Source organism: Acomys russatus, chromosome 13 (genome assembly GCF_903995435.1).
Source record: "Acomys russatus chromosome 13, mAcoRus1.1, whole genome shotgun sequence".
NCBI classification, from domain to species: domain Eukaryota; kingdom Metazoa; phylum Chordata; class Mammalia; order Rodentia; family Muridae; genus Acomys; species Acomys russatus.
Genome location: NC_067149.1, coordinates 60652947 through 60671694, shown reverse-complemented (window position 1 = coordinate 60671694; position 18748 = coordinate 60652947). Strand labels below are relative to the sequence as shown.

General features: G+C 42.6%; 1 protein-coding gene across 1 annotated transcript in view; it reads left to right on the top strand.

The window, feature by feature from the left end:
• Nucleotides 1-3810: 3810 nt before the first annotated feature.
• Slc15a5 (solute carrier family 15 member 5) overlaps nt 3811-18748 on the top strand; it is a 94976-nt gene continuing 80038 nt past the window's right edge. Inside the window, exons 1-2 of the mRNA XM_051154627.1 lie at nt 3811-4144; nt 9026-9245. Coding sequence (XP_051010584.1) covers nt 3811-4144; nt 9026-9245 — 554 coding nt within the window. The remainder of the gene's footprint in view (nt 4145-9025; nt 9246-18748) is intronic.

The following is an 18748-nucleotide window of genomic DNA, read 5'->3' as shown; positions in this document are numbered from 1 at the left end:
ACAGGGAAGACAGTGGAACTAGGAAGATTTGGAAAATTGGGGGTGAACATTATCAAAACATATTTCATGAAATTCTCAATAATAAAATAAGTAAAAAAACTAACAACATGGAGAGGAACTTATGGAGAGTCAGTGGACGTACTGCTGTGGTGTGCACAGCTATGACTATTAATGTAATAACAATGATTTCATAACCGTCTTAGAGCATACGAGTCCTCACTTTATGTGTGTGTGCCTGTGTGTGTGTGTGCGTGTGTGCGTGTGTGTGTGTGTGCACGTGTGTGTGTGTGTGTTAGCATGTGCAGGTGCCCAAGTTATACCATCTATATGGAGGAGGTCAGAAGACAGATTTGGGCACTGGACCTTGCTCTCCACCCTTTGGCTTCTAAGCAGGCTCCAAAGACCCAAACATAGGTTCCAGGCTTGTATGATAAGGATCCTTGCCCAGTGAGCCAGGTCTCCAGTGTTCAAGAACAGTTTCACTCATAACGATGACGACATTCAAACTTCCCTGCTGAGCTTCACTCTCAAGAGCACATGATACTTTTCCTTTGAGCCCCATCTGCACTTGGTATTGAGAGTTGGAGGGACGGTCTGGGGAGAAGCATCAGCTGTTAATAGCAGTTTCTGCTCTTGGAGAGGACTTGGGTTTGCTCCCAGCACCTACAGTGAAGCATATAGCCAACTTTATCTCTAGTCCTAAGGGATCTAATGCTCTGTTCTGGGCTCCATGGGCAATAAAAATGCACATGGTTCAACTATATGTAGGAAAAAATACTCATACGCATTAAATAAATAAATAAATAAATAAATAAATAAATAAATAATGTTTTCCATTGCTTTAGTTCTACTTGAATCCAGCCTCCTCATTTGTCTTCTGTGCAAACAGGGCCTGGCAAATGGCTCCACATTCCACAAAGATTCACTGCTCAGTGTAGCTGGGAAGCACAGACATATAAGGAAAAGCAACAACCACTGCATTTTTGTGTGAGATCCAAGGCATTTCCTCAGCCATGTCTTCGTTAGGCCTCCTCTGTGAACTTGATGCAGGCTTTATAGACAGTCGGTAAGGCCAACTCACAGACAGAAGGAGAGAGTGGTCTGTCACGTAATTCCTTCCTAATTTGGTGGCTGTCCTTTTGCTACTTACGTTGTCCTTATCCCAATACTGTCATCGTCAGACTTTCCCTCTGTACTGAAAACTCCAGGCAGCCTCACTTCAGGAATAGTGGTTCTCTTGGAGGTTGCTGAAGCAGGCAATCTCTGTTGTTGTCGCAGATGAAAATTTTCCAAAGCACAAGTTCCTACCACCCGTGGTCTGGTCGTGGGGCCAGAAATTCCACTGTGCTCACCAGAGGCCCATGGAAAGGAGCAGAACTGCTCTGCTTGGGACAAGACACCATGGTGACACAGATTAAACCCCCCAGCAAGTGGCACCTCACATATGGGCCAAACACAAGAGACAAAAGCTTCTTGGCTGGAGGTAAGGCTAACTTTCTGTGGTTTCTGTAAACTACAGAAGCCACAATGATTTTAATCAGACTCATATTGGAATGATCTGAGCCATTTACAAAAGGGCAAATTCATCAATGTCGGAGCCAGGAGGCTCTAAGTTTCTGTATCCTGCCAGCTAGGTGATTCAGATTCCATATGTACATCCATGGGACATTCTACCCCTAGGTTTTAAAACTTTGTATATTATTAATTTTACTATTGTCGTTATCATCATCATCATCATCATCATTATTATTAGCTTGTACATGAACCAGGTGTGTGGCCATGCATGCCAGGGTACACATGTGGAGATCAGAGGACAACATTTGAGGAGTCAATTGCTTCCTCCCACTATTATGTGAGTTTTAGGAATTGAACTCAGCGCACTAGGCCTGCAAGGCTGTTGCCTTTACTCACTGAACCTCACGAATCCACAGTGTGAGGATGCAGAGAAGTTCACATCATGGAGGCCAGGAAGCACAGAAAATTAAAGGCAGGAAGGGGCCTGGACAATACATAGCCTTCAAACATGCCCCAGTGACCAACTTACACTAGGTGGACCCACCTCTTCTTTTTTACAGGGATTCTATGATTGCCAGGCCCAACATGACGTCCTATAATAGGTGATGTCATTCTCCAGCACAGGTTGTACTTTGCCCCATGCAGTAACCTGCGTATCCATTTTCCACGAAAAATTACACAGAACAGAACATCACTTTTGTCTCACAAAAGTGCCTAAGTTTAAGGAATACATCATGCAACCATTCTATGAAAATAAAATATGACATTAGCTTCCTTCCCATTGCTGTGATTTAAAACAAACAAACCTGACAAAAAGAAACCTAGGGGGAATGAGTTATTTCAGTCTACAGGTCCAGAGGGCAGATTTCATCATGGAGGTGAAGACTTGGCAACAGATGGGGAAGGCTTGTGGTGTGAGCAGGAAGATGGCTGGTCACACTGCACCTGCACATAGGAAGCAGAGGAAAACTGCAACTCCAGTGTCCTCTCAGAGCCCACCCCCAGTGACCCACTTCCTCCCACAAGGCTCCACCTCCTAAAAGTTCTACAGTCTTCCCACATGTGCCCAATATTTAAACACATGAGCCCATGGAGGGCACTCATGGTCAACTCACAGTAGATATTATAGCCAAAGAAGGGACAGAGAGGCTGGGCAGATCAGAACTTCAACCTGTTCATGGAGACTGCTACTGGGGGTCAAAGCAGAACCTTTTGCTCTGTCTTCATGGGACAAATGATGAGAACCAAAGTCCATGGCCTTGACCAATCTTTGGCTTTGTACTCCAACAGGAAACTAAGTCTTGCTTGTTAAAGTTTTACAACCTGACCCAGTGGTTCCATCCACATGTGTTCCTGCATCCGGGTAGCTAAACCCCAAATGGTGAGGTGTTCTTCCTCACTGCTGCTTTTGTTAGCCTAATAGGTGCCCCCTTGTTTTCCAAGCTAGAATGCTTCCTCCATTCCCTCAGCTGGAGGGTCAGAATAATACGAGATTCAATATTCCCCAAAGCATGTGTAGGCTGATTGTTATATTCCTGACTGCTGATTAATAACTAGCGAATCAAATGGTGCCTTTTGATTCTGACTTCCTCAGAGAGACTGTTCTACAAGCACAGGGTCAACCTAAAGGAAGCAGAGTTTATTTAATATTTTCTCCTTTCATTAGTGAGCTTAAATTACTTCCTTGTAAACTCTGCTTGTTGCCTAAATGTACTAGCATTTTTGTTTCCTAATTAACTTTCTTATCAGAGTCCCAACCAAAAATAACAAGAAATGAAATCATGATAAGGTACTCTGCCCTCTCAAAACAGATTTCCGTTTGCGCTTTATCTCTTGGCACCGTTCTGGCTCCTTTAATTAAAATATCAGAAATTATTAGGCTCAAATTATTTCTTGATCTAGTGCTCAAATTCCCCTGAAAAACTGTCTCTTCTGCCTCCATATTTAAACCTTTATCTGTGTGAGGCAGATGAACTTCCAAACATATGCAACTGGATTCATGTAATTCAATATAATTTTGGAAGAAGCATGTAGTTTAGCCTCTAAGTAATTAAACAAACAAATCAGATTTGGCTACACTGAGCTTTGAGTGTTAAAACGCTCAAGTCTTCTCTCTTGGGCTTCTAGATGACCAGAATGAATAGCATTTATGTGCAAAAAGCTAGAAAAAATGTTAGCATGAAGATGTGACATTCAAGGCAGCCACCTTTTTTTTTTTTTTCATTAGAGGACTAGGGTAAAACCTGACACCAAGTCCAAGAGACTCACATAAGTAGTATTCAAGGAAAAGTAGTCATGTCCGTCACAGACTTTATCATAAATGATGAAAAGTCACCCTTACATGGTGGCCCGGAGCAACAGAAGACGGTGGGACATTTGGGGTGTTTCCGGGTTGGAATCTGCTTGTTTCTGGTGGACCTGTGCAAGAGGTTCACTTTCTTCGAAGTTGTCTGCAACATGATTCCGTTTTGCATAGGGAAGCTTCGCTACTACACCCACCAGGCAGCCACTCTCAACTTGTGCTTCCTTGGCGCCTCAGTCCTCACCCCTGTGTTTATGGGATGGCTTGCAGATAACTACTGTGGAAGGAACAAATTGGTGTGCATATCCTTATCTCTACATTTCCTAGGTGAGTGTTCCCTACTAACTGTTTTTTTTAGGGGGGTGGGGGTTGGGGTCACATATATGAGTGCATTTTTGTTAAGAGTTTTGTTATTTTATTCCCGCCCTGCTCTTAGCATAAAATATAATAGATAAAATATGTTCTTTCAACGTATTTAATTCTTTATATTATGTGCGCTGTTAGTAGATGTGTCTATGTTGTGTTTTTCCAAGATTTTTCACACAGCATTCTGACTGCTATGTGTTATGCTAATTATATCTTTGCACGTCAATCTTCTGGGCACCTTAGAATGCCCTTGCTCTAACTCAAATGTGTGACAGGTCCTATACGAAACATGAAATCCATTTGCTTCACAACTACATGAAATATGCCGAAGAGGTTGCTGAAGTTCGGGCCGAATAACTAAGAAATGTTTGTGTTTTATAATTAATCACATAGCAATTAGGTTTCATATAAAAGGTATGATTTCTGTGTCTTAAGATTCAGAAAATAAGTGAATTCAGACAGGAAAATATGGTTGTTTCCACGAAAAAAGTAAACATACTGCAGAAGCATAAGAACGCTTGGTGAGGCATAAAGAGCAAGATGGCTGATAGTCCACAAAGGGTGTGTGTGTGTGTGTGTGTGTGTGTGTGTGTGTGTGTGTGTGTGTGTGTGCATGAACACACTCTTAAATCAAAAGACAACTTTGAGGAGGGAGTAGGTTTTTACCTTCTATCTTGTTTAAGGCAGAGTCTCTCTTGTTTCTGCTAGGGGACGTGTATTCTAGCGTAGCTAGCCTGTGAACTCCAGCCAGTTATCCCACCCCTGCCTCCTGTGTTAACATAGGAGTGAGGGAATTAAAGATGAGTGCTACCCCATGCAGCATTTTACATGGTTTTGGGGACTGTCGGGCTACATGGCTGGCACTTGTGCCCACTGTCCCGTCTTCCCGGCTCTGGTCCACACCCATATGCTGAATCATTTAGTCACTTCTGCTAGAAAAGCAGCTGCCAAGGAAAGGATGGAAATGCTAGCCGTGAAATGATGTGCTTCAACCAACAGCACACAGCCACCAAGACTGCTCAAATGGAGACCCCCAAAAGTCTCCGCATGATGGTTTAAGCAAGATAGGACTGCAAGACATGACGCCCCAGCAAGCATCTCCAGAAAGGCATCAGTGAGATGAAGGAGCTAAGATGGTCCAAGGCTCTGAGCTGAAGAATCTGCATAGTGAGCAGGGAAGTGGAAGTGACTATTGGCTGTGCCTGGTGAGGAAGATGAGGAAGACAACAGGAGCTAGAAAGCCCTGGGTTTCAAGTAGGAGGAAACTGCCAGTCAAGAAATGGATGAGAGGCTCAGACTCATGATCATGACTACTAAAATTCTGTGAAATGAAGACTGAGTCTGGGTGCCAACTATTCCTTCAAGCTGTGGGAAATGTATCTTGTCTATGTGTGGAAAAGTGTTGTTCTGAGAAGCAAGCAAAGGCAGTACAGTGAAATTCCTTCTGACCTTGACTTTCAAGTGTGGGGAGAGGGAACTTTTCCCAGTGCAGAGGTTCCCTGTCAGTGATGGTTAACAGGAGAAGGAAAGGCCTGGGGGAAGCTGTTGTGTATCAGGGAACATTCTTATAAGGAGGTAGCTAAGGCAAGATAAAAAAGAGGAATTCTTCTGGACAGGAAAGCATGCCACACGACCGGTGTTCAGTCATTTTTCTGTTCAATGCTGCTATTTCTAGTCTGAACTCCTGGATAATTCACCACCCTAGGGCAAAAGTGAAGATCTTAACTTTGGAATTTTCCAAACAAAAAGAATTAGGATAATTCCTTAAGTGCTCTTATTGTTGGTTGGTTGGTTTTCCTCCCCCCCCCCTCTCTCTCTCTCTGTGTGTGTGTGTGTGTGTGTGTGTGTGTATGTGTGTGTTTCTCTCTCTTTCTCTCTTTGTCTCTCTCTCCCCCCTCCCCTCCCCCTCCCCTCCCCCTCCCCTCCCACTCCCCTTCCCCTCTCCTCTACCTCTCCCTTCAGCCTCCTCCCCCTCCCTCTCCCCCTCTCCCCCTCTCCTCCTCTCCTCTTCTTCCTCTCCCTTCCCCTCCCAGTCTCCCTCCCCCTCTCCCTCTCCCTTTCCCCCTTCCCCTTCCCCTATGTTGAGTACTGAAGCCAGGATTCACACCTGCTAGGCAAAGTCTCCATTCAGTTACATTCTCCTCCCTTTTTCCCATTTTATTTTGAGATGAAATCTTTCTAATTTGCCCAGACTGTCTTAGAAAACACTGTGTGGCTCCATCAGACCTTGAAATCACAGTCACCCTACCTGAGCCTCCCACAAAGATGGATAATAAGGCTATGGCACTGAGCTTGGCTTTGTTTTCTTACTGTAAGTCATGCCCTAAATTTTCCTCTCACAACTGCGATGACACTGAAACCTGTTACTACATGCTACAGATTCTAACCAAAGTATGACCTCTGCCTGAATTACATCACTTTTATTTTTTTTCAATGGGGCTTTCTCCTTGACTAAGGCCTGTCTACTGAGCTACCAGCAATATGTCCAATTCCAGCCCACATACCACTTTACCAATATGACTTCCTGAAAAAGAACAAATTCACATTGCTTCACATTGTATTCATATTGCTTCTACTATCTAAAAAACAAACTCCAAATGTAACATATCAGAACCTTTATAATTTATATAAGATTTACTCCTCTGTAAGTGTCTTTGTTTGCCTCAAATGACACTGAGATCATTGCTGTATCCCTTTTTGCTCTTCTATTCATTTTCCACTCCGCCTGAAAGAGTTAACTTCTTCACATTTTCACTCTGTACCTGAGATTTTGAAAATGTCTTCTGTTTTGTCAAGGCCCATGTTTATTGTTAGATTCTCTGTGTTTAGCCACACTGTTATCAAATATAGCTGACTGATGACTGCAGAGGTAGAGGCTCAGTTAGTACTGCTTGCCATGCTAGCAAGAAGCCCTGAGTTCATGCCCAGAACCAATGCCCAAATGCATGATGTGGTGGTACCCAATGTTAGTCCAACACTGGAAGATGGAGACTGGCTGCCTGCTATTGTTTAAGAGGCTTTTCCTAGGCAAAGGTCACACACACACACACACACACACACACACACACACACACACACACATACACACACACCTATTCACCCAAGATACAGAACCTATGACAAAGTAATAATTACACCAAAATTCAATTTGGTGAACCAGTGAATTTTTATTGGGGTTACTAACAGGAGCACAGGTGAGGAGTTATTTATAGAAGCTAGGATGACTCAAAAGTAGGGCCACCACCACCACAAAGCCCACTTTGTGGCATCTTGAAATCCACATCCCTAGAGCACTTTATAGGACTTTCAGACAGATCTAGGGTGAGAGATTCACCTTTGCATCTTGGGTCGTCAGCCTACGTGCCCCCAGCACTTGTTTGCTGCCTCTATGACCCTGGGAGAAGCAAATTCCATCTTTCCCTGGACACGTGAATTTACCTCTTAGGTCTCCTGAGCCTCCCCCTCTCTCATAGAAATGTTTGAATTCAGGGGGAACCCCCTCACTGGACAAGCATCACGTTACTGAGAGAACCTCATCTCCAAAATCAAAACTGGAGGCTCCTGAGAGATAATATCCTCAAGGTACCTGGCCTCCACATACATTTACACGCATATGCCAGAACACATACATCCACTCAGTCTATATGACTGAATCTTCTTTTCTGCCAGGCAACTGTTGCTGAAGACAATCGAGTTGCATATGTTCTTCACATGGTGAAGCTAAGTAGGAGATGTTAAGTTCTTTACCCAATTTCCATTTCTGTAGAACTTAGTATCTATCTAATTGAGGAACTGACCACTCAGATCCACATCGTACAAATTCATACCAAAATGGCGATCTCAATGTAATTGAGCAGAACAAAAGCAATCAAAAGGACAATTCACTATTAGTAGTGTTAGGGACATAGCTCAGTGGCAGAGTGTATGCCTAACATATATGAGGGTCTAGGGTCCAGCCCTAGTACCACAGGAAGGAAGGATAAAAAGAAGAAAGAAAGGGAGGGAGGGAGGGAGGGAAGGAGGGAGGAAGGGAGGGACTATAGGACTTCACAAAGGATGAGGCTGCACAGTAATTTCCACTTGATGAGAAGAATCATCAAGCCAGGGACCACAGGGTAAAAGTGGGAAGGGTGCTCAAGCTCCCCCTGTCACTCTGTACCCTACTTCATCCTGACTGGTCTGTATGACCCAGGACACACTCCTGTCCCATCAGTTTTCTCACTCCCTGTATATGTCGTGATGCTGTGGGAGAAATCAGGGAAACAAGGACATACATGACCAGAGCATGGCCTTAAGCTCCTCACCTTCTCACCTGTCCCTCTTGAGAGCTAGGATTACAGGTATATTCTGCCACAGCAAATGTGTTCATTTTTCACACGATATATTTCTGAATAGTTTTAATGTTGTGAAAATTTAACATCATTTGCTTATATATTCTTAGAGAAAAGATAGTTAAGTTGAAAGTGGATTAGTTAAAACGTGTGATAAAGATAATCTTTAATATAATTTCTTTATACATAAGTCAACTATAAATGAATCAAAATTTTATAAGTTTGTTACTTAATTTTCAATTATGTGTGTGGAAGAGTAGGGTATATGTATGGAAGTAAAGCCCCAAAGGCCAAAAGAGGGCATTCAACAACCATACCACAGAACTGAGCCTGGGTCCTCTCACAAGAGCAGTACAAGCTCCACTTCTGAGCCATCCCTCCAGCCCCAGAATTGTCACACTTAGAAGATGCAAGCTATGTCTGAAATTGCAGTGGTCAACATAAGTATGCTAGTAAGATGCTCACACAACCATGAGTGCTATGTACTTTCTCCCTTTCTTTCTACGGACAGGCACTGCTTTGCTGTCTATGCTTGCTTTTCCCTTGGAGGATTTCTATGGAGGCATTTACCCCATAGTTAGCAACACACCCACGGAGGAACAGGCTGCTCTGTTTCACATAGCACTGTTGACCCTCTGCCTGGGCACAGGAGGAATAAGAGCTATTGTTTGTCCATCTGATCCATGTGGCCTTCAGAAGCAGGAATGGAAGAAGCTGGTGTTTTTTGACTGGTAAGTGGCCCTCCTAAGATGCAAAATAGAGTTATGGCATTCTTTCCTTGTTTAGGTTTTCTCGTGGTTTGGCCTTTGTCCTTAGTTGGGCTGGATAAGTGACAGTGTGGTGACATCTATGACAATGGGTCAGTCAATGATCATGGTCAAGATTGGAGACGTGGCTGTGGAGTTTAGAACACTTGCTGCTCTTCCAGAGGACAGCAATTTGGTTCCCAGATCCCAAGTTCAGTGGTTAAGGACTGCCTGTAACTCCAGCTCCAGGTGATCCAGTGCCCTCTGCTGGCCTCTGCAGACATGTATGTGCACATACAGGCACACACACATACACACACACACACACACACACACACACACACACACACAAATAAACAATGAGATAATCACAATCAGATATCAACCAGGATCATCAACTTCTCAAGAAAAACCAATTAATTTTTCCTCCAGGTAAGTGGTTTGTCACATGAACAGTATATGGCCTCTGAGCCAAATGGGCCTGCTGGAAGTCTCTCCTCTACTTAACTCAAGCGATCAAGTCATTTTCTCTCTAGTTTACCCATGACTGAAGACAGCACTAGTGCTTCCTGGGATATGACCGCTGCAAGCAGAGAGCTTGGTGCACAGCTGTAGGTGCTCAAAATAATGGCAACTGTGGTAGTTATGTAACAGATGAGACTGGTGAGGCTGGACAGTTCACAGGCTGGTGGAAAGAGGAAGTGACATGAAGAAAAGAGTGTTTCAGAGCGTCTTGGATATCTACCCATATCCTTGTTTCTCGTCCACATCAGCACAACACCTGAGGAGTTTAAGTTTCATGGCAAACAAACTCTTTCTCTGATGCTTTGCTGCATGGCTGGGGGAATAAGAAGGTATGTGCATGCAAGAATGTGTGTGTGCAGGTGTGTGCATGCACATGTGTTCCTATGGGGACCAGAGTTTAACCTCTGGTGTCGTTCCTCAGGAACGTCTGAGTTTTTTGTGACAGGGTCTCTCATTGACCTCTGGAGCTTGCCAATTATCTAAATTGGAAGGTGTGTGAGTTCCAGAGACCTACCTGTCTCCATCCCCCTAGTGCTGGGATGACAGCGTGCATCACCACACCTGGCATTTTACATGGGTTCTGGGAATTGAACTCAGGTCCTCATGATTGCACAGCAAGCACCTTAACTACTGAGCCATCTCCCTAGGCTCTACATGTTTTTGAAGAAACCAACTTATAAATTGTGAATTAGAAATTCAAGAAAACAATTGATATTTGGAAGTTAATGAAGATTCACTGTTCATGGCTTAGTGTGGAATTTCTTTTGGGTATCAAACAGCTGTGAGTCACCATTACACTCCCCATGACAGCCATTTCACACCTTTCACCTAGAGGATAGATTAGTTAGTGTTTTGGTAAAGTGCCATTTAGATCCAAAATGTCTCCCCAAAAAGGCCCACGCATCAAAGGTTTGGTCCCTGACCTATGACACCAAGGAGAGGTTGGAGGACATTTACAGAGTGGAGTATCATAAAAAGACAGGTTAGGGTTCTCAAGGAGATCCTAGAATCCTGGTCCTTTCCTGTTGTTCTACTTGCTGCATAGCCAACAGCAGGTGAGCAATTTTGTTTGCTCATTTGCCTCCAGCCATAGCCATAAGGTGCTGCCTCACCACAGACTCTGAATCAATGGTTCAGCCCATCAAGGACTCAGTAAAATCTTGGGAGCTATTGAAAGCACACTTCCCTCTTTTTAAGTTGATTATTGCAAACATTTGGTCATAACTACTGAAAGCTAACAGAGAAGCATGCTCTTATTCTGGGTTTGTTTGTCTATTTGGGTTTTTAATTTGATTTGGTTTGTTCTTTTGGTGTGTGTGTGTGTGTGTGTGTGTGTGTGTGTGTGTGTGTGTGTGTGTGTGTTAAAAAGGACTCTGAACACTGTTGAGAATAGCTCTTTCTCTTCACCACTGTTATTCCTGGATATATCAAGGCAGACAACAGGAATACCAAAAAAATGTTGAAAAAAAAACTACTTTCAAAAACATTAAATGAAGGACTAGAAAGATGGCTCAGTGATTAAAAGTACTTGCTGCTTTTCCTGAGGACCCAGGTTCAGTTGCTATTAGTGCCCACTCCAGTTCAGGGCGTCTGACAGCCTCTTCTGGGCTAGGGAGGAGCCAGGCCTGCAGCTGGATTGAATGCACAGATGGAGGCAAAGCACTCATGTACATTTTAAGAAATGCATTAAAGAAAAATGTCCAGAGTCAATGTTACCTATGTGTGTGCAGCTATCCAAGTGAGTTCTTCCCCCCCTCATTCTGCCCTACCCCCTCTCATATTAATATTACAAAACACTCAAACCTATTTTGGATTAAGTCTTAATGTCAGGGAAGGATGCAGTTTATCAAAAGGGAGGTGGGAGGTTCACTTCCTCACAGCAAATTCTGCCTCCTTGACCTGCCCAAAGGAGAGGGAAAATCCTTTTTCATTCTATTCGGAAGTTTTAATCCTTAATTAGCAACATCAGTTTGATTAAATAAGACTCTGGAGGATTAAGACTGGTGAGCAATCAGTTGTTCTGAAAGATCGCTCCGGAGACTGCATTGTACTGTGGTTTTAGTCATTCGGAGTTGTGTTTAATCAAAGTGACATTCCTCGGCGTTGATTACAAAAGGGACATTATATGAGTGAAAGACTGCCTTTGGGAAACAGAGGGGACTCCCTGTGGGTTTGTGCTTTAGTGTCTGTGTAGGAGGTTGGGGAATAGGGTGTAAAGAATTTGGGGAGCCTGGAGGAGCCAGGACAGATTTGGGAACAACACATTTAGCAATTACTTCTTATTATAGTGTAATTTCTTTAAAAAAAAAATCTCTGGTGAGAATAATCACGTGTTGTCTGGATCCTGAAAATGCGAGCATCTAGAAAAGTAGAGGATCCACATTAGTACCTCAGATGTGATTACACTCTGGGCATTAGGCTCATTTAAGGCTGGGTTCCATTGTTTTAGTTTGCCTGCTTACTTGGCTTAAATACTAAACCACGGGACAAATTTTATCATCATCTACTTGCTAAAGTTTGTACAAAAAATGACATGAATGAAAAATCTGTTCTTGAACATTCCGAGTGAGTTGGTGGCACGTTGGACAGAGATTACACCAGCAGTCAGGCAAACAGCTGGCACAATCCTGTTCTGGTCAGCCTTGAGAATGCTATGATTTCCAGCAAGATCGGAAGCTCCCAGAGATCTGGGTTTCCCAGTCACAGTGTGGAAATATTCAGAGGGTTGTGTTGTTGACTATGCACAGGGTATCCTAACATACCACTGGCATTTGAATTTTAAAGGCTATTATTATTGAATAATTTAAAAGTTGTGGCTTAAAATCCTTACCTTTTTGCCAGGAAAGAAAAGCCATTTAATAGGCAGCCATCTTCAAAATGGGCTGTCAGTTAACTCAACTGTTTTCTCAACATCCAAACAAACCCTTAATGGGCTGAGGTCATAGCTCACTGGTAGAATGGTTACCTAGTGTTCAGGAAGCCTCAGGCTCAATTAGCAGTGTCAAAAAAAGAAAAACAAAATCCTAACAGTTGCAAGCATGGGAGGAAATGTTATTGATTTCAGCAGCACCTTTCAAATGACAACACGCCACTCAGATCTCTAGAACCTGAAGCCTGCATTTAGCGTTACCTTCAACACAGATGTCAGATGTTCATAGCTGTGAGACCTTTAACAAGATGTGTTGCTGTCTCTATACCACCCAAAGCTTCCCAGCCATCCTGTTAAGCAGAATAGACTGGAAGTTTCAGGAATTGAAAACATCGATTCTGAGTAAGATTGCCAAATGTAGTGGAAAAACCCATTCCTAGCCAACAGTGCCATCTGGAACAGCGTCTTCTGCTACTCTGTACCTCATGGGAAGTGCAAAGCTAAAGCTCGTGAAATCGAGATCTGCCAACATCCTGGTGTACATACCCAAATCAGAACCCATGTCTTTCAGGGACGTCCAGGTTCTTAGGCATGCAGTTATGAGCCACGCCGGAGGTAATGTGCGTGAGTGCACCTGGGCCGCTTCTTCTCTGGAAGCCAAAGGATGGTGGAAAATTAAATCTGTTCATGGCCATAATTTTAAAGCCTGCCGCCGTCAGCTTCAAATTGCTCTTCACATTTTTTTCTACTTACTTTACTTGGTAATTTACATTCGATCTCTACCTCACAGTGTGCTGCTCAGGTATCCTACAGTGAATTAGGCAGAACTGAAGTCCCAAGTAAGTCACTGGCTGGGTTCTTAAAAGGGACAAAGATGAGCTTATTCCATCCACCAAATTTCAGATATGTGTACCTAAACTGACCCTACTTGATGTCTGTCCCAGAAAGAAATGCTCTGAGTTGAACATGTACTCAAATGTAGAATCTTTATTTTAGGGATATGCTAAAGCTTAAAAGTGTATATTCCACCAGTTTTTCCAGAAGTTGAACCCTGAGGACAATGGCTTTCAACTCTAGATGTACACAAAAGCTGTTGAAGCATTCTTTTAAAATATACCAAGTCCTGGACCACAGCAGTCTTGGTTACATCAGTTTGACATAGGACGCGGGAAAAGGAAATTGTTTTCTGCATTTTTCAAGCTGACAGAATAGAGTAGAAAGCCGTTGCTCACAAATAGTGTTACTTGACTTTAATACTCTACAAAAGCAGTTAGGGTGCTTGTGAGGTAGATGTCCAGGAGTCAAGGCACTCTGCATGGCAAGTTAGGGGCCAGCTTGGGCATATAGAGATCTTGTCTCAAAGAAACCAACAAACAAATAAACAAAAAGCAAGTTTTATGTGTATTGTTTGGGGGAACGATGTATATACATGTGTGTGTGTGTGTGTGTGTGTGTGTGTGTGTGTGTGTGTGTGTGTGTGTGTGTGTGTATGAGGTAGAAGTATCAGGAGTTCAAAAACCGCCTTGGCTATGTATCAAGTGTGAAGTGATTCTGAGCTACACTTGCAATCTCGGAACCTCTTAAAAATAGTATTTCTGAAACCTAACCCCAAACATCATGCATTAGAGATTCCTGAATGGAGTGTTCAGTACTGGGAAAAGAAGGTGGAAAGAAGGAAAAGGGGAGGGTGAAAAAATAGAGAGCAGCACCAGAGATCTGGGGAAGCGAAGCTGTTGTTAGTTAAAACTGCAACTTCAACTTGACCCTTGGTGTTGACTCTTCATGACTGACAGTCGTTTGTCAGCATCTCTTCTGGGCAAAACAATTCCAAGTAATAAGGAAGAACACTAATGTTTCTATTTGTTTCTTGCCTCACCAAGTACACGCTTGCCAGAATATTCTTTTAAATATCTCCATTGACTCATAGTTATTCTAGAACGGTACCACCCACCATGAAATCGGTGTCCACGTGTTTCAGTGCCCCTTCTAAATGCCTCCGTCCCATTCAACTATCACAGATCTGCTAAATCATCTTTACATATTTCAGGGAAGAACACAATGTTCTCTCTGGGCTTCTTAAGTTGTCCACTCACATTAGAAAAACTGTTACCCTACAGAAAGTTTGCCTCCCCTCCTTCTCAGGCTAGCCAGGATCTCTTCTAATCATTTCCATTAAAAATCACTCAAAGGTCAGGCATGGTGGTGCAGTCCTTTAATCTCAGCACTCAGAAGGCAGAGGCAGGCAGAGCACTGTGAGTTCCAGGCTAGCCTGGTCTACAAAGTGAGTCTAGGACAGCCAAGGCTAACACAAAGAGACCTTGTCTTGAAAAAATAAAAAATAAAACACTCAAAGTAAATTTTTCCATCCAAGAAATAGCAGAGTAGTGGTATGACTTTTGAGTTATCACTATATAAATTATGCAGATGTTTAACACAATGCCAAAATGATGCCTGTGATTTTTGATTAAAAATCCTGATGATCATAACATTTTTTAATCGCCTGCACAGTTCCAGTTATTTGCAGTTTTGTTCCCATACTTAAAAGTAGACTAAAGAATTGTGTTCCTACTGCTGCCCTCAATTCCCTTAATCACTGGTATTTGTTTTGCTTTAGCATTCTGCTCTCTGACTCTCAATGTGAGAGAGGTGTTTTACACATTCAATTTACTGGTGAACTCTGAGATGAAAAGAGTCTGAATGGTATGCTCTAAGACTATGGATTTGCTTGTTTATTTGTTTATTTATTTATTTGCTGATGATACAATCATAATTTCACCCTTAATTATCTGTGGCTTGCCCTGTCCACAGAAAAGCAAAGACAAATATAGAGTGTGTCTGTGCTAAGTAATTCTTTCAGAAAATTACACAATCAAATAGGTGGGATGGCATTTGTTAAACTACATTGGTTGCTTTATGTGAAATCCCCTCCTGTGCACAGATAATTCAGCACTGTAATTCTTTGAGTTTTGCATTAGCTTTTCCAAGATTTACATCTTGGAGTATTTCTTTTCATCTTTCTTGACCCTCTTCGGAGCAGTTGAGTGTTTATCACCTTGTGGTACGCTGAAGGGTCACTGCAGGTCTTCTTGCATTTTTCTCAATAGTGCTTGCTTATAATTGAGTGGGGAAGAAATTCTAAAGAGTGAAAAGTAACAGAGCATTGCTTTGGGTCCTACCTCTCAGTTGCTACAGGCACAATTCAATAGGACAGTTGTCACAGCATGAAACGTTAATCCAGAGCTGAGTCTAGGGTCTCTACCTGGTTGTTCTAGAAAATTCTAACTTGGCACCTCACCTGTATTAGGACAAGTTCTTGTTCATGAATTACTCTAACTCAGTCTGTTTATCATGGCCTTATTTGGCATTCTGCTAAGCACCATTCCCATGCCAGTCATTAGGAGTCTTTAATGGCCTATGTTTTTCTTATGCCACAACCTCAGCTAATTCGTTGTGTATTTTTCCACTCAGTGTGTGTCTAGTTCTGTGCTAGGGCCATGGACATACGGAGGTGGAGATGCAAAATAAGACGGTGTCAGTGAGAGATGTGACAATCTACACATGAGAAGCTGAACTGGCAAAGGTGAAATAGCTGTTTGCTTTAGTAGCTCAGGGGCCACAATAAGTAGAACATTCCACAATGCCAAAGAAGAGACCTGGTGTGAATGTAGAAAGCAAGACAGAATAAACCCGGGAGATAAAAAAAGTCACAGGCACAAAAATGAGCAGATGTGCTTTGGAGACAATGTCAGCCTGCGGCATACCCCCTTTCTACATGTACCCCTCTCCTGTGGCACCCCTGGCCAGCTCTCTCTCACCTATGGTCCAGACCAGCACAGTGGCTGTGACTCGATGCCATGCCTCATCTACAGCCACAGAGCAGACACTATAATCATTTAGTTCCTTTTCTCATAAAGTCAGATTTGATCAATGCCATGTTCACTTTCTTTCTAAGGACCCCCAATTATCTGAAAATCAAACCCCAACTCTTTACCATGGCCAACTAAACCCCACAGGGTTTAGTTGATCCACTTAATCTCCAAATATTGTTCCCCTTTCTCTCAGATGTGTGCCACAGCTCTTGTTCCTAAGTTAGGATTGGAGAAAAACACCCAACTGAGATACTTGTGTGTCTATCTGGGTCTTGGTTACCTTACTCTTCCCACCATATAGCTAACTTTGTTTTTCACTCAACTCTTTAAGACAATCTTTGTCTAAGAGGTATGATCTCTGTTTTTAAAATTACACTGAATTCCAGAGTATAAAAGGGCAGGTAGGGTGTGACTGATGATCAGAGTTTAGCTCCAATTTATGTCTCCTGACCACCATTTCAAAGAGAAAGGACAATATTTATAATTACTGATAGATAAAACACATTAATCAAATGTCAAAGCCTACAAGAATAAGGAAATAACAGTGTCATAAAGCTGATAACTGCAGAGTCCAGGGAAGAGGAACAAATAGACCTCTGAGCTCTAGTCAATGTTATAGTCTGCCCAGGGACAAATGGCTTCAGTTCCTAGGCTTGTGACACAGCTGGATCAAACCAGATGAGTCATCTCAGTTCTCCAAGTCACATATTTCTTTCCTGAAGAAAAAATGGGAGAAAAATTTTCAGAGCTTGTGTTTGGCAAAGAGTTCTTAGGAACCACACTCAAAGTATGATCTGTAAGAAAAAATAAATCTGGTAGGTGGATGGCACCAAGACAAGTCCCAGGCTAAAAGGAAAAATTTGTAAAACCACATAACTGATAAAGAACTTGCTTATAGACAATAAAGATTTTTAATTTAATATTAAGAAAAAAACAACCTTTTAAGTGTGTGTGTGTATGGCAGGCATGGCACTCATGCACATGTGTGTGAAAGTGAAAGGTCAATGTTGGGTATCTTCCTCTACCATTCTCCATGTTACTTCTGGGGCAAAATTTCTTACTGAACCTAACATTCTTTTTACCAATTGTCTTGATCAGCTGGCCAGTTATATACACACACAGACACATACACACGTGGGTCCTCCAGTCTTGCCTCCCCATACTGGGATTACAAGGATTGTTGTGCCTGGCTTTTCTACATACAGAGCAAGCATTTTTCCCACTGAGCCATCTTCCCAACACCAGCCTTCTTTTCAAGTGAGAGACATATTTGAACAAAAGCTTTATCAAAGACAATATAGAACGCCAAATTCGTTGCAGGAAAGTGGGTATCATTAACGCAACGAAACACTGATCCAAATCTACCATCCTCACTGTTGACCATGGTAAAAAAATGGATTAGAGCATTCACAGGCAGGTGATCACAATGTAAAGTGCCACAGAGTCTCAAAACCCATTTGTAAATTTCTTACACTATTAGATATACATGCGTCATAAACCTCAGCCATATCACTCCTCAACTTTTACCTCTAGAAAGTGAATGCCCATATCTGTACAAATACTTGGACATCAATGTTCATAACAGCAGTGAGCTAGAAAAATGGCTATCAACAGATAAATGGATGAATAACTAGTAGATGTTTATATAATGGACCCTATTTGGTAGTGAGAAGGGATAGTGTGATGGGAGAGGATGAGGAAGTAGTGGATGCAACGAGGTGGAGATGGGAGGGGAGTAGATGAGGAGTGAACATGGGTGAATAGAGTGTGGGTGGAAGAACAGATGAGAAAGTAGATTAGAGCAATGAGTGGAAATAAATAGGAGGGGGCATGGAAACAGTGATTGGATAAGAAGTTGGTATAGATAAGGATGCATAAGAAGCATGCTGTGGATATAGAAAAGATGTGGCTACAGATAAGATGATCAGGGTAGGGAAATGAGGGTCAGTTAGCAGTTGGACAAGGGTGGGTGGAGAAGTATGAGCGTGGACATGGTAATTAATAGGTCTGAATAGGCAGTGGATCAGAGGTTTGATAGAAGTGTCAGTATATAGAGAAGTAGATAGGAGGTAGATGGGGAGAGGGTGCTGGTGGGTAGTGCATGAATGTGGTCAGTACAGGTTGTATGGATGATGGACATCAGTGTACAGGGATAAATGGGTATGAATGTGCCCCGCCCAGTGGGGGTTCAACTAACGCTCAGGAGGAGAATTCTCCTGTATAGG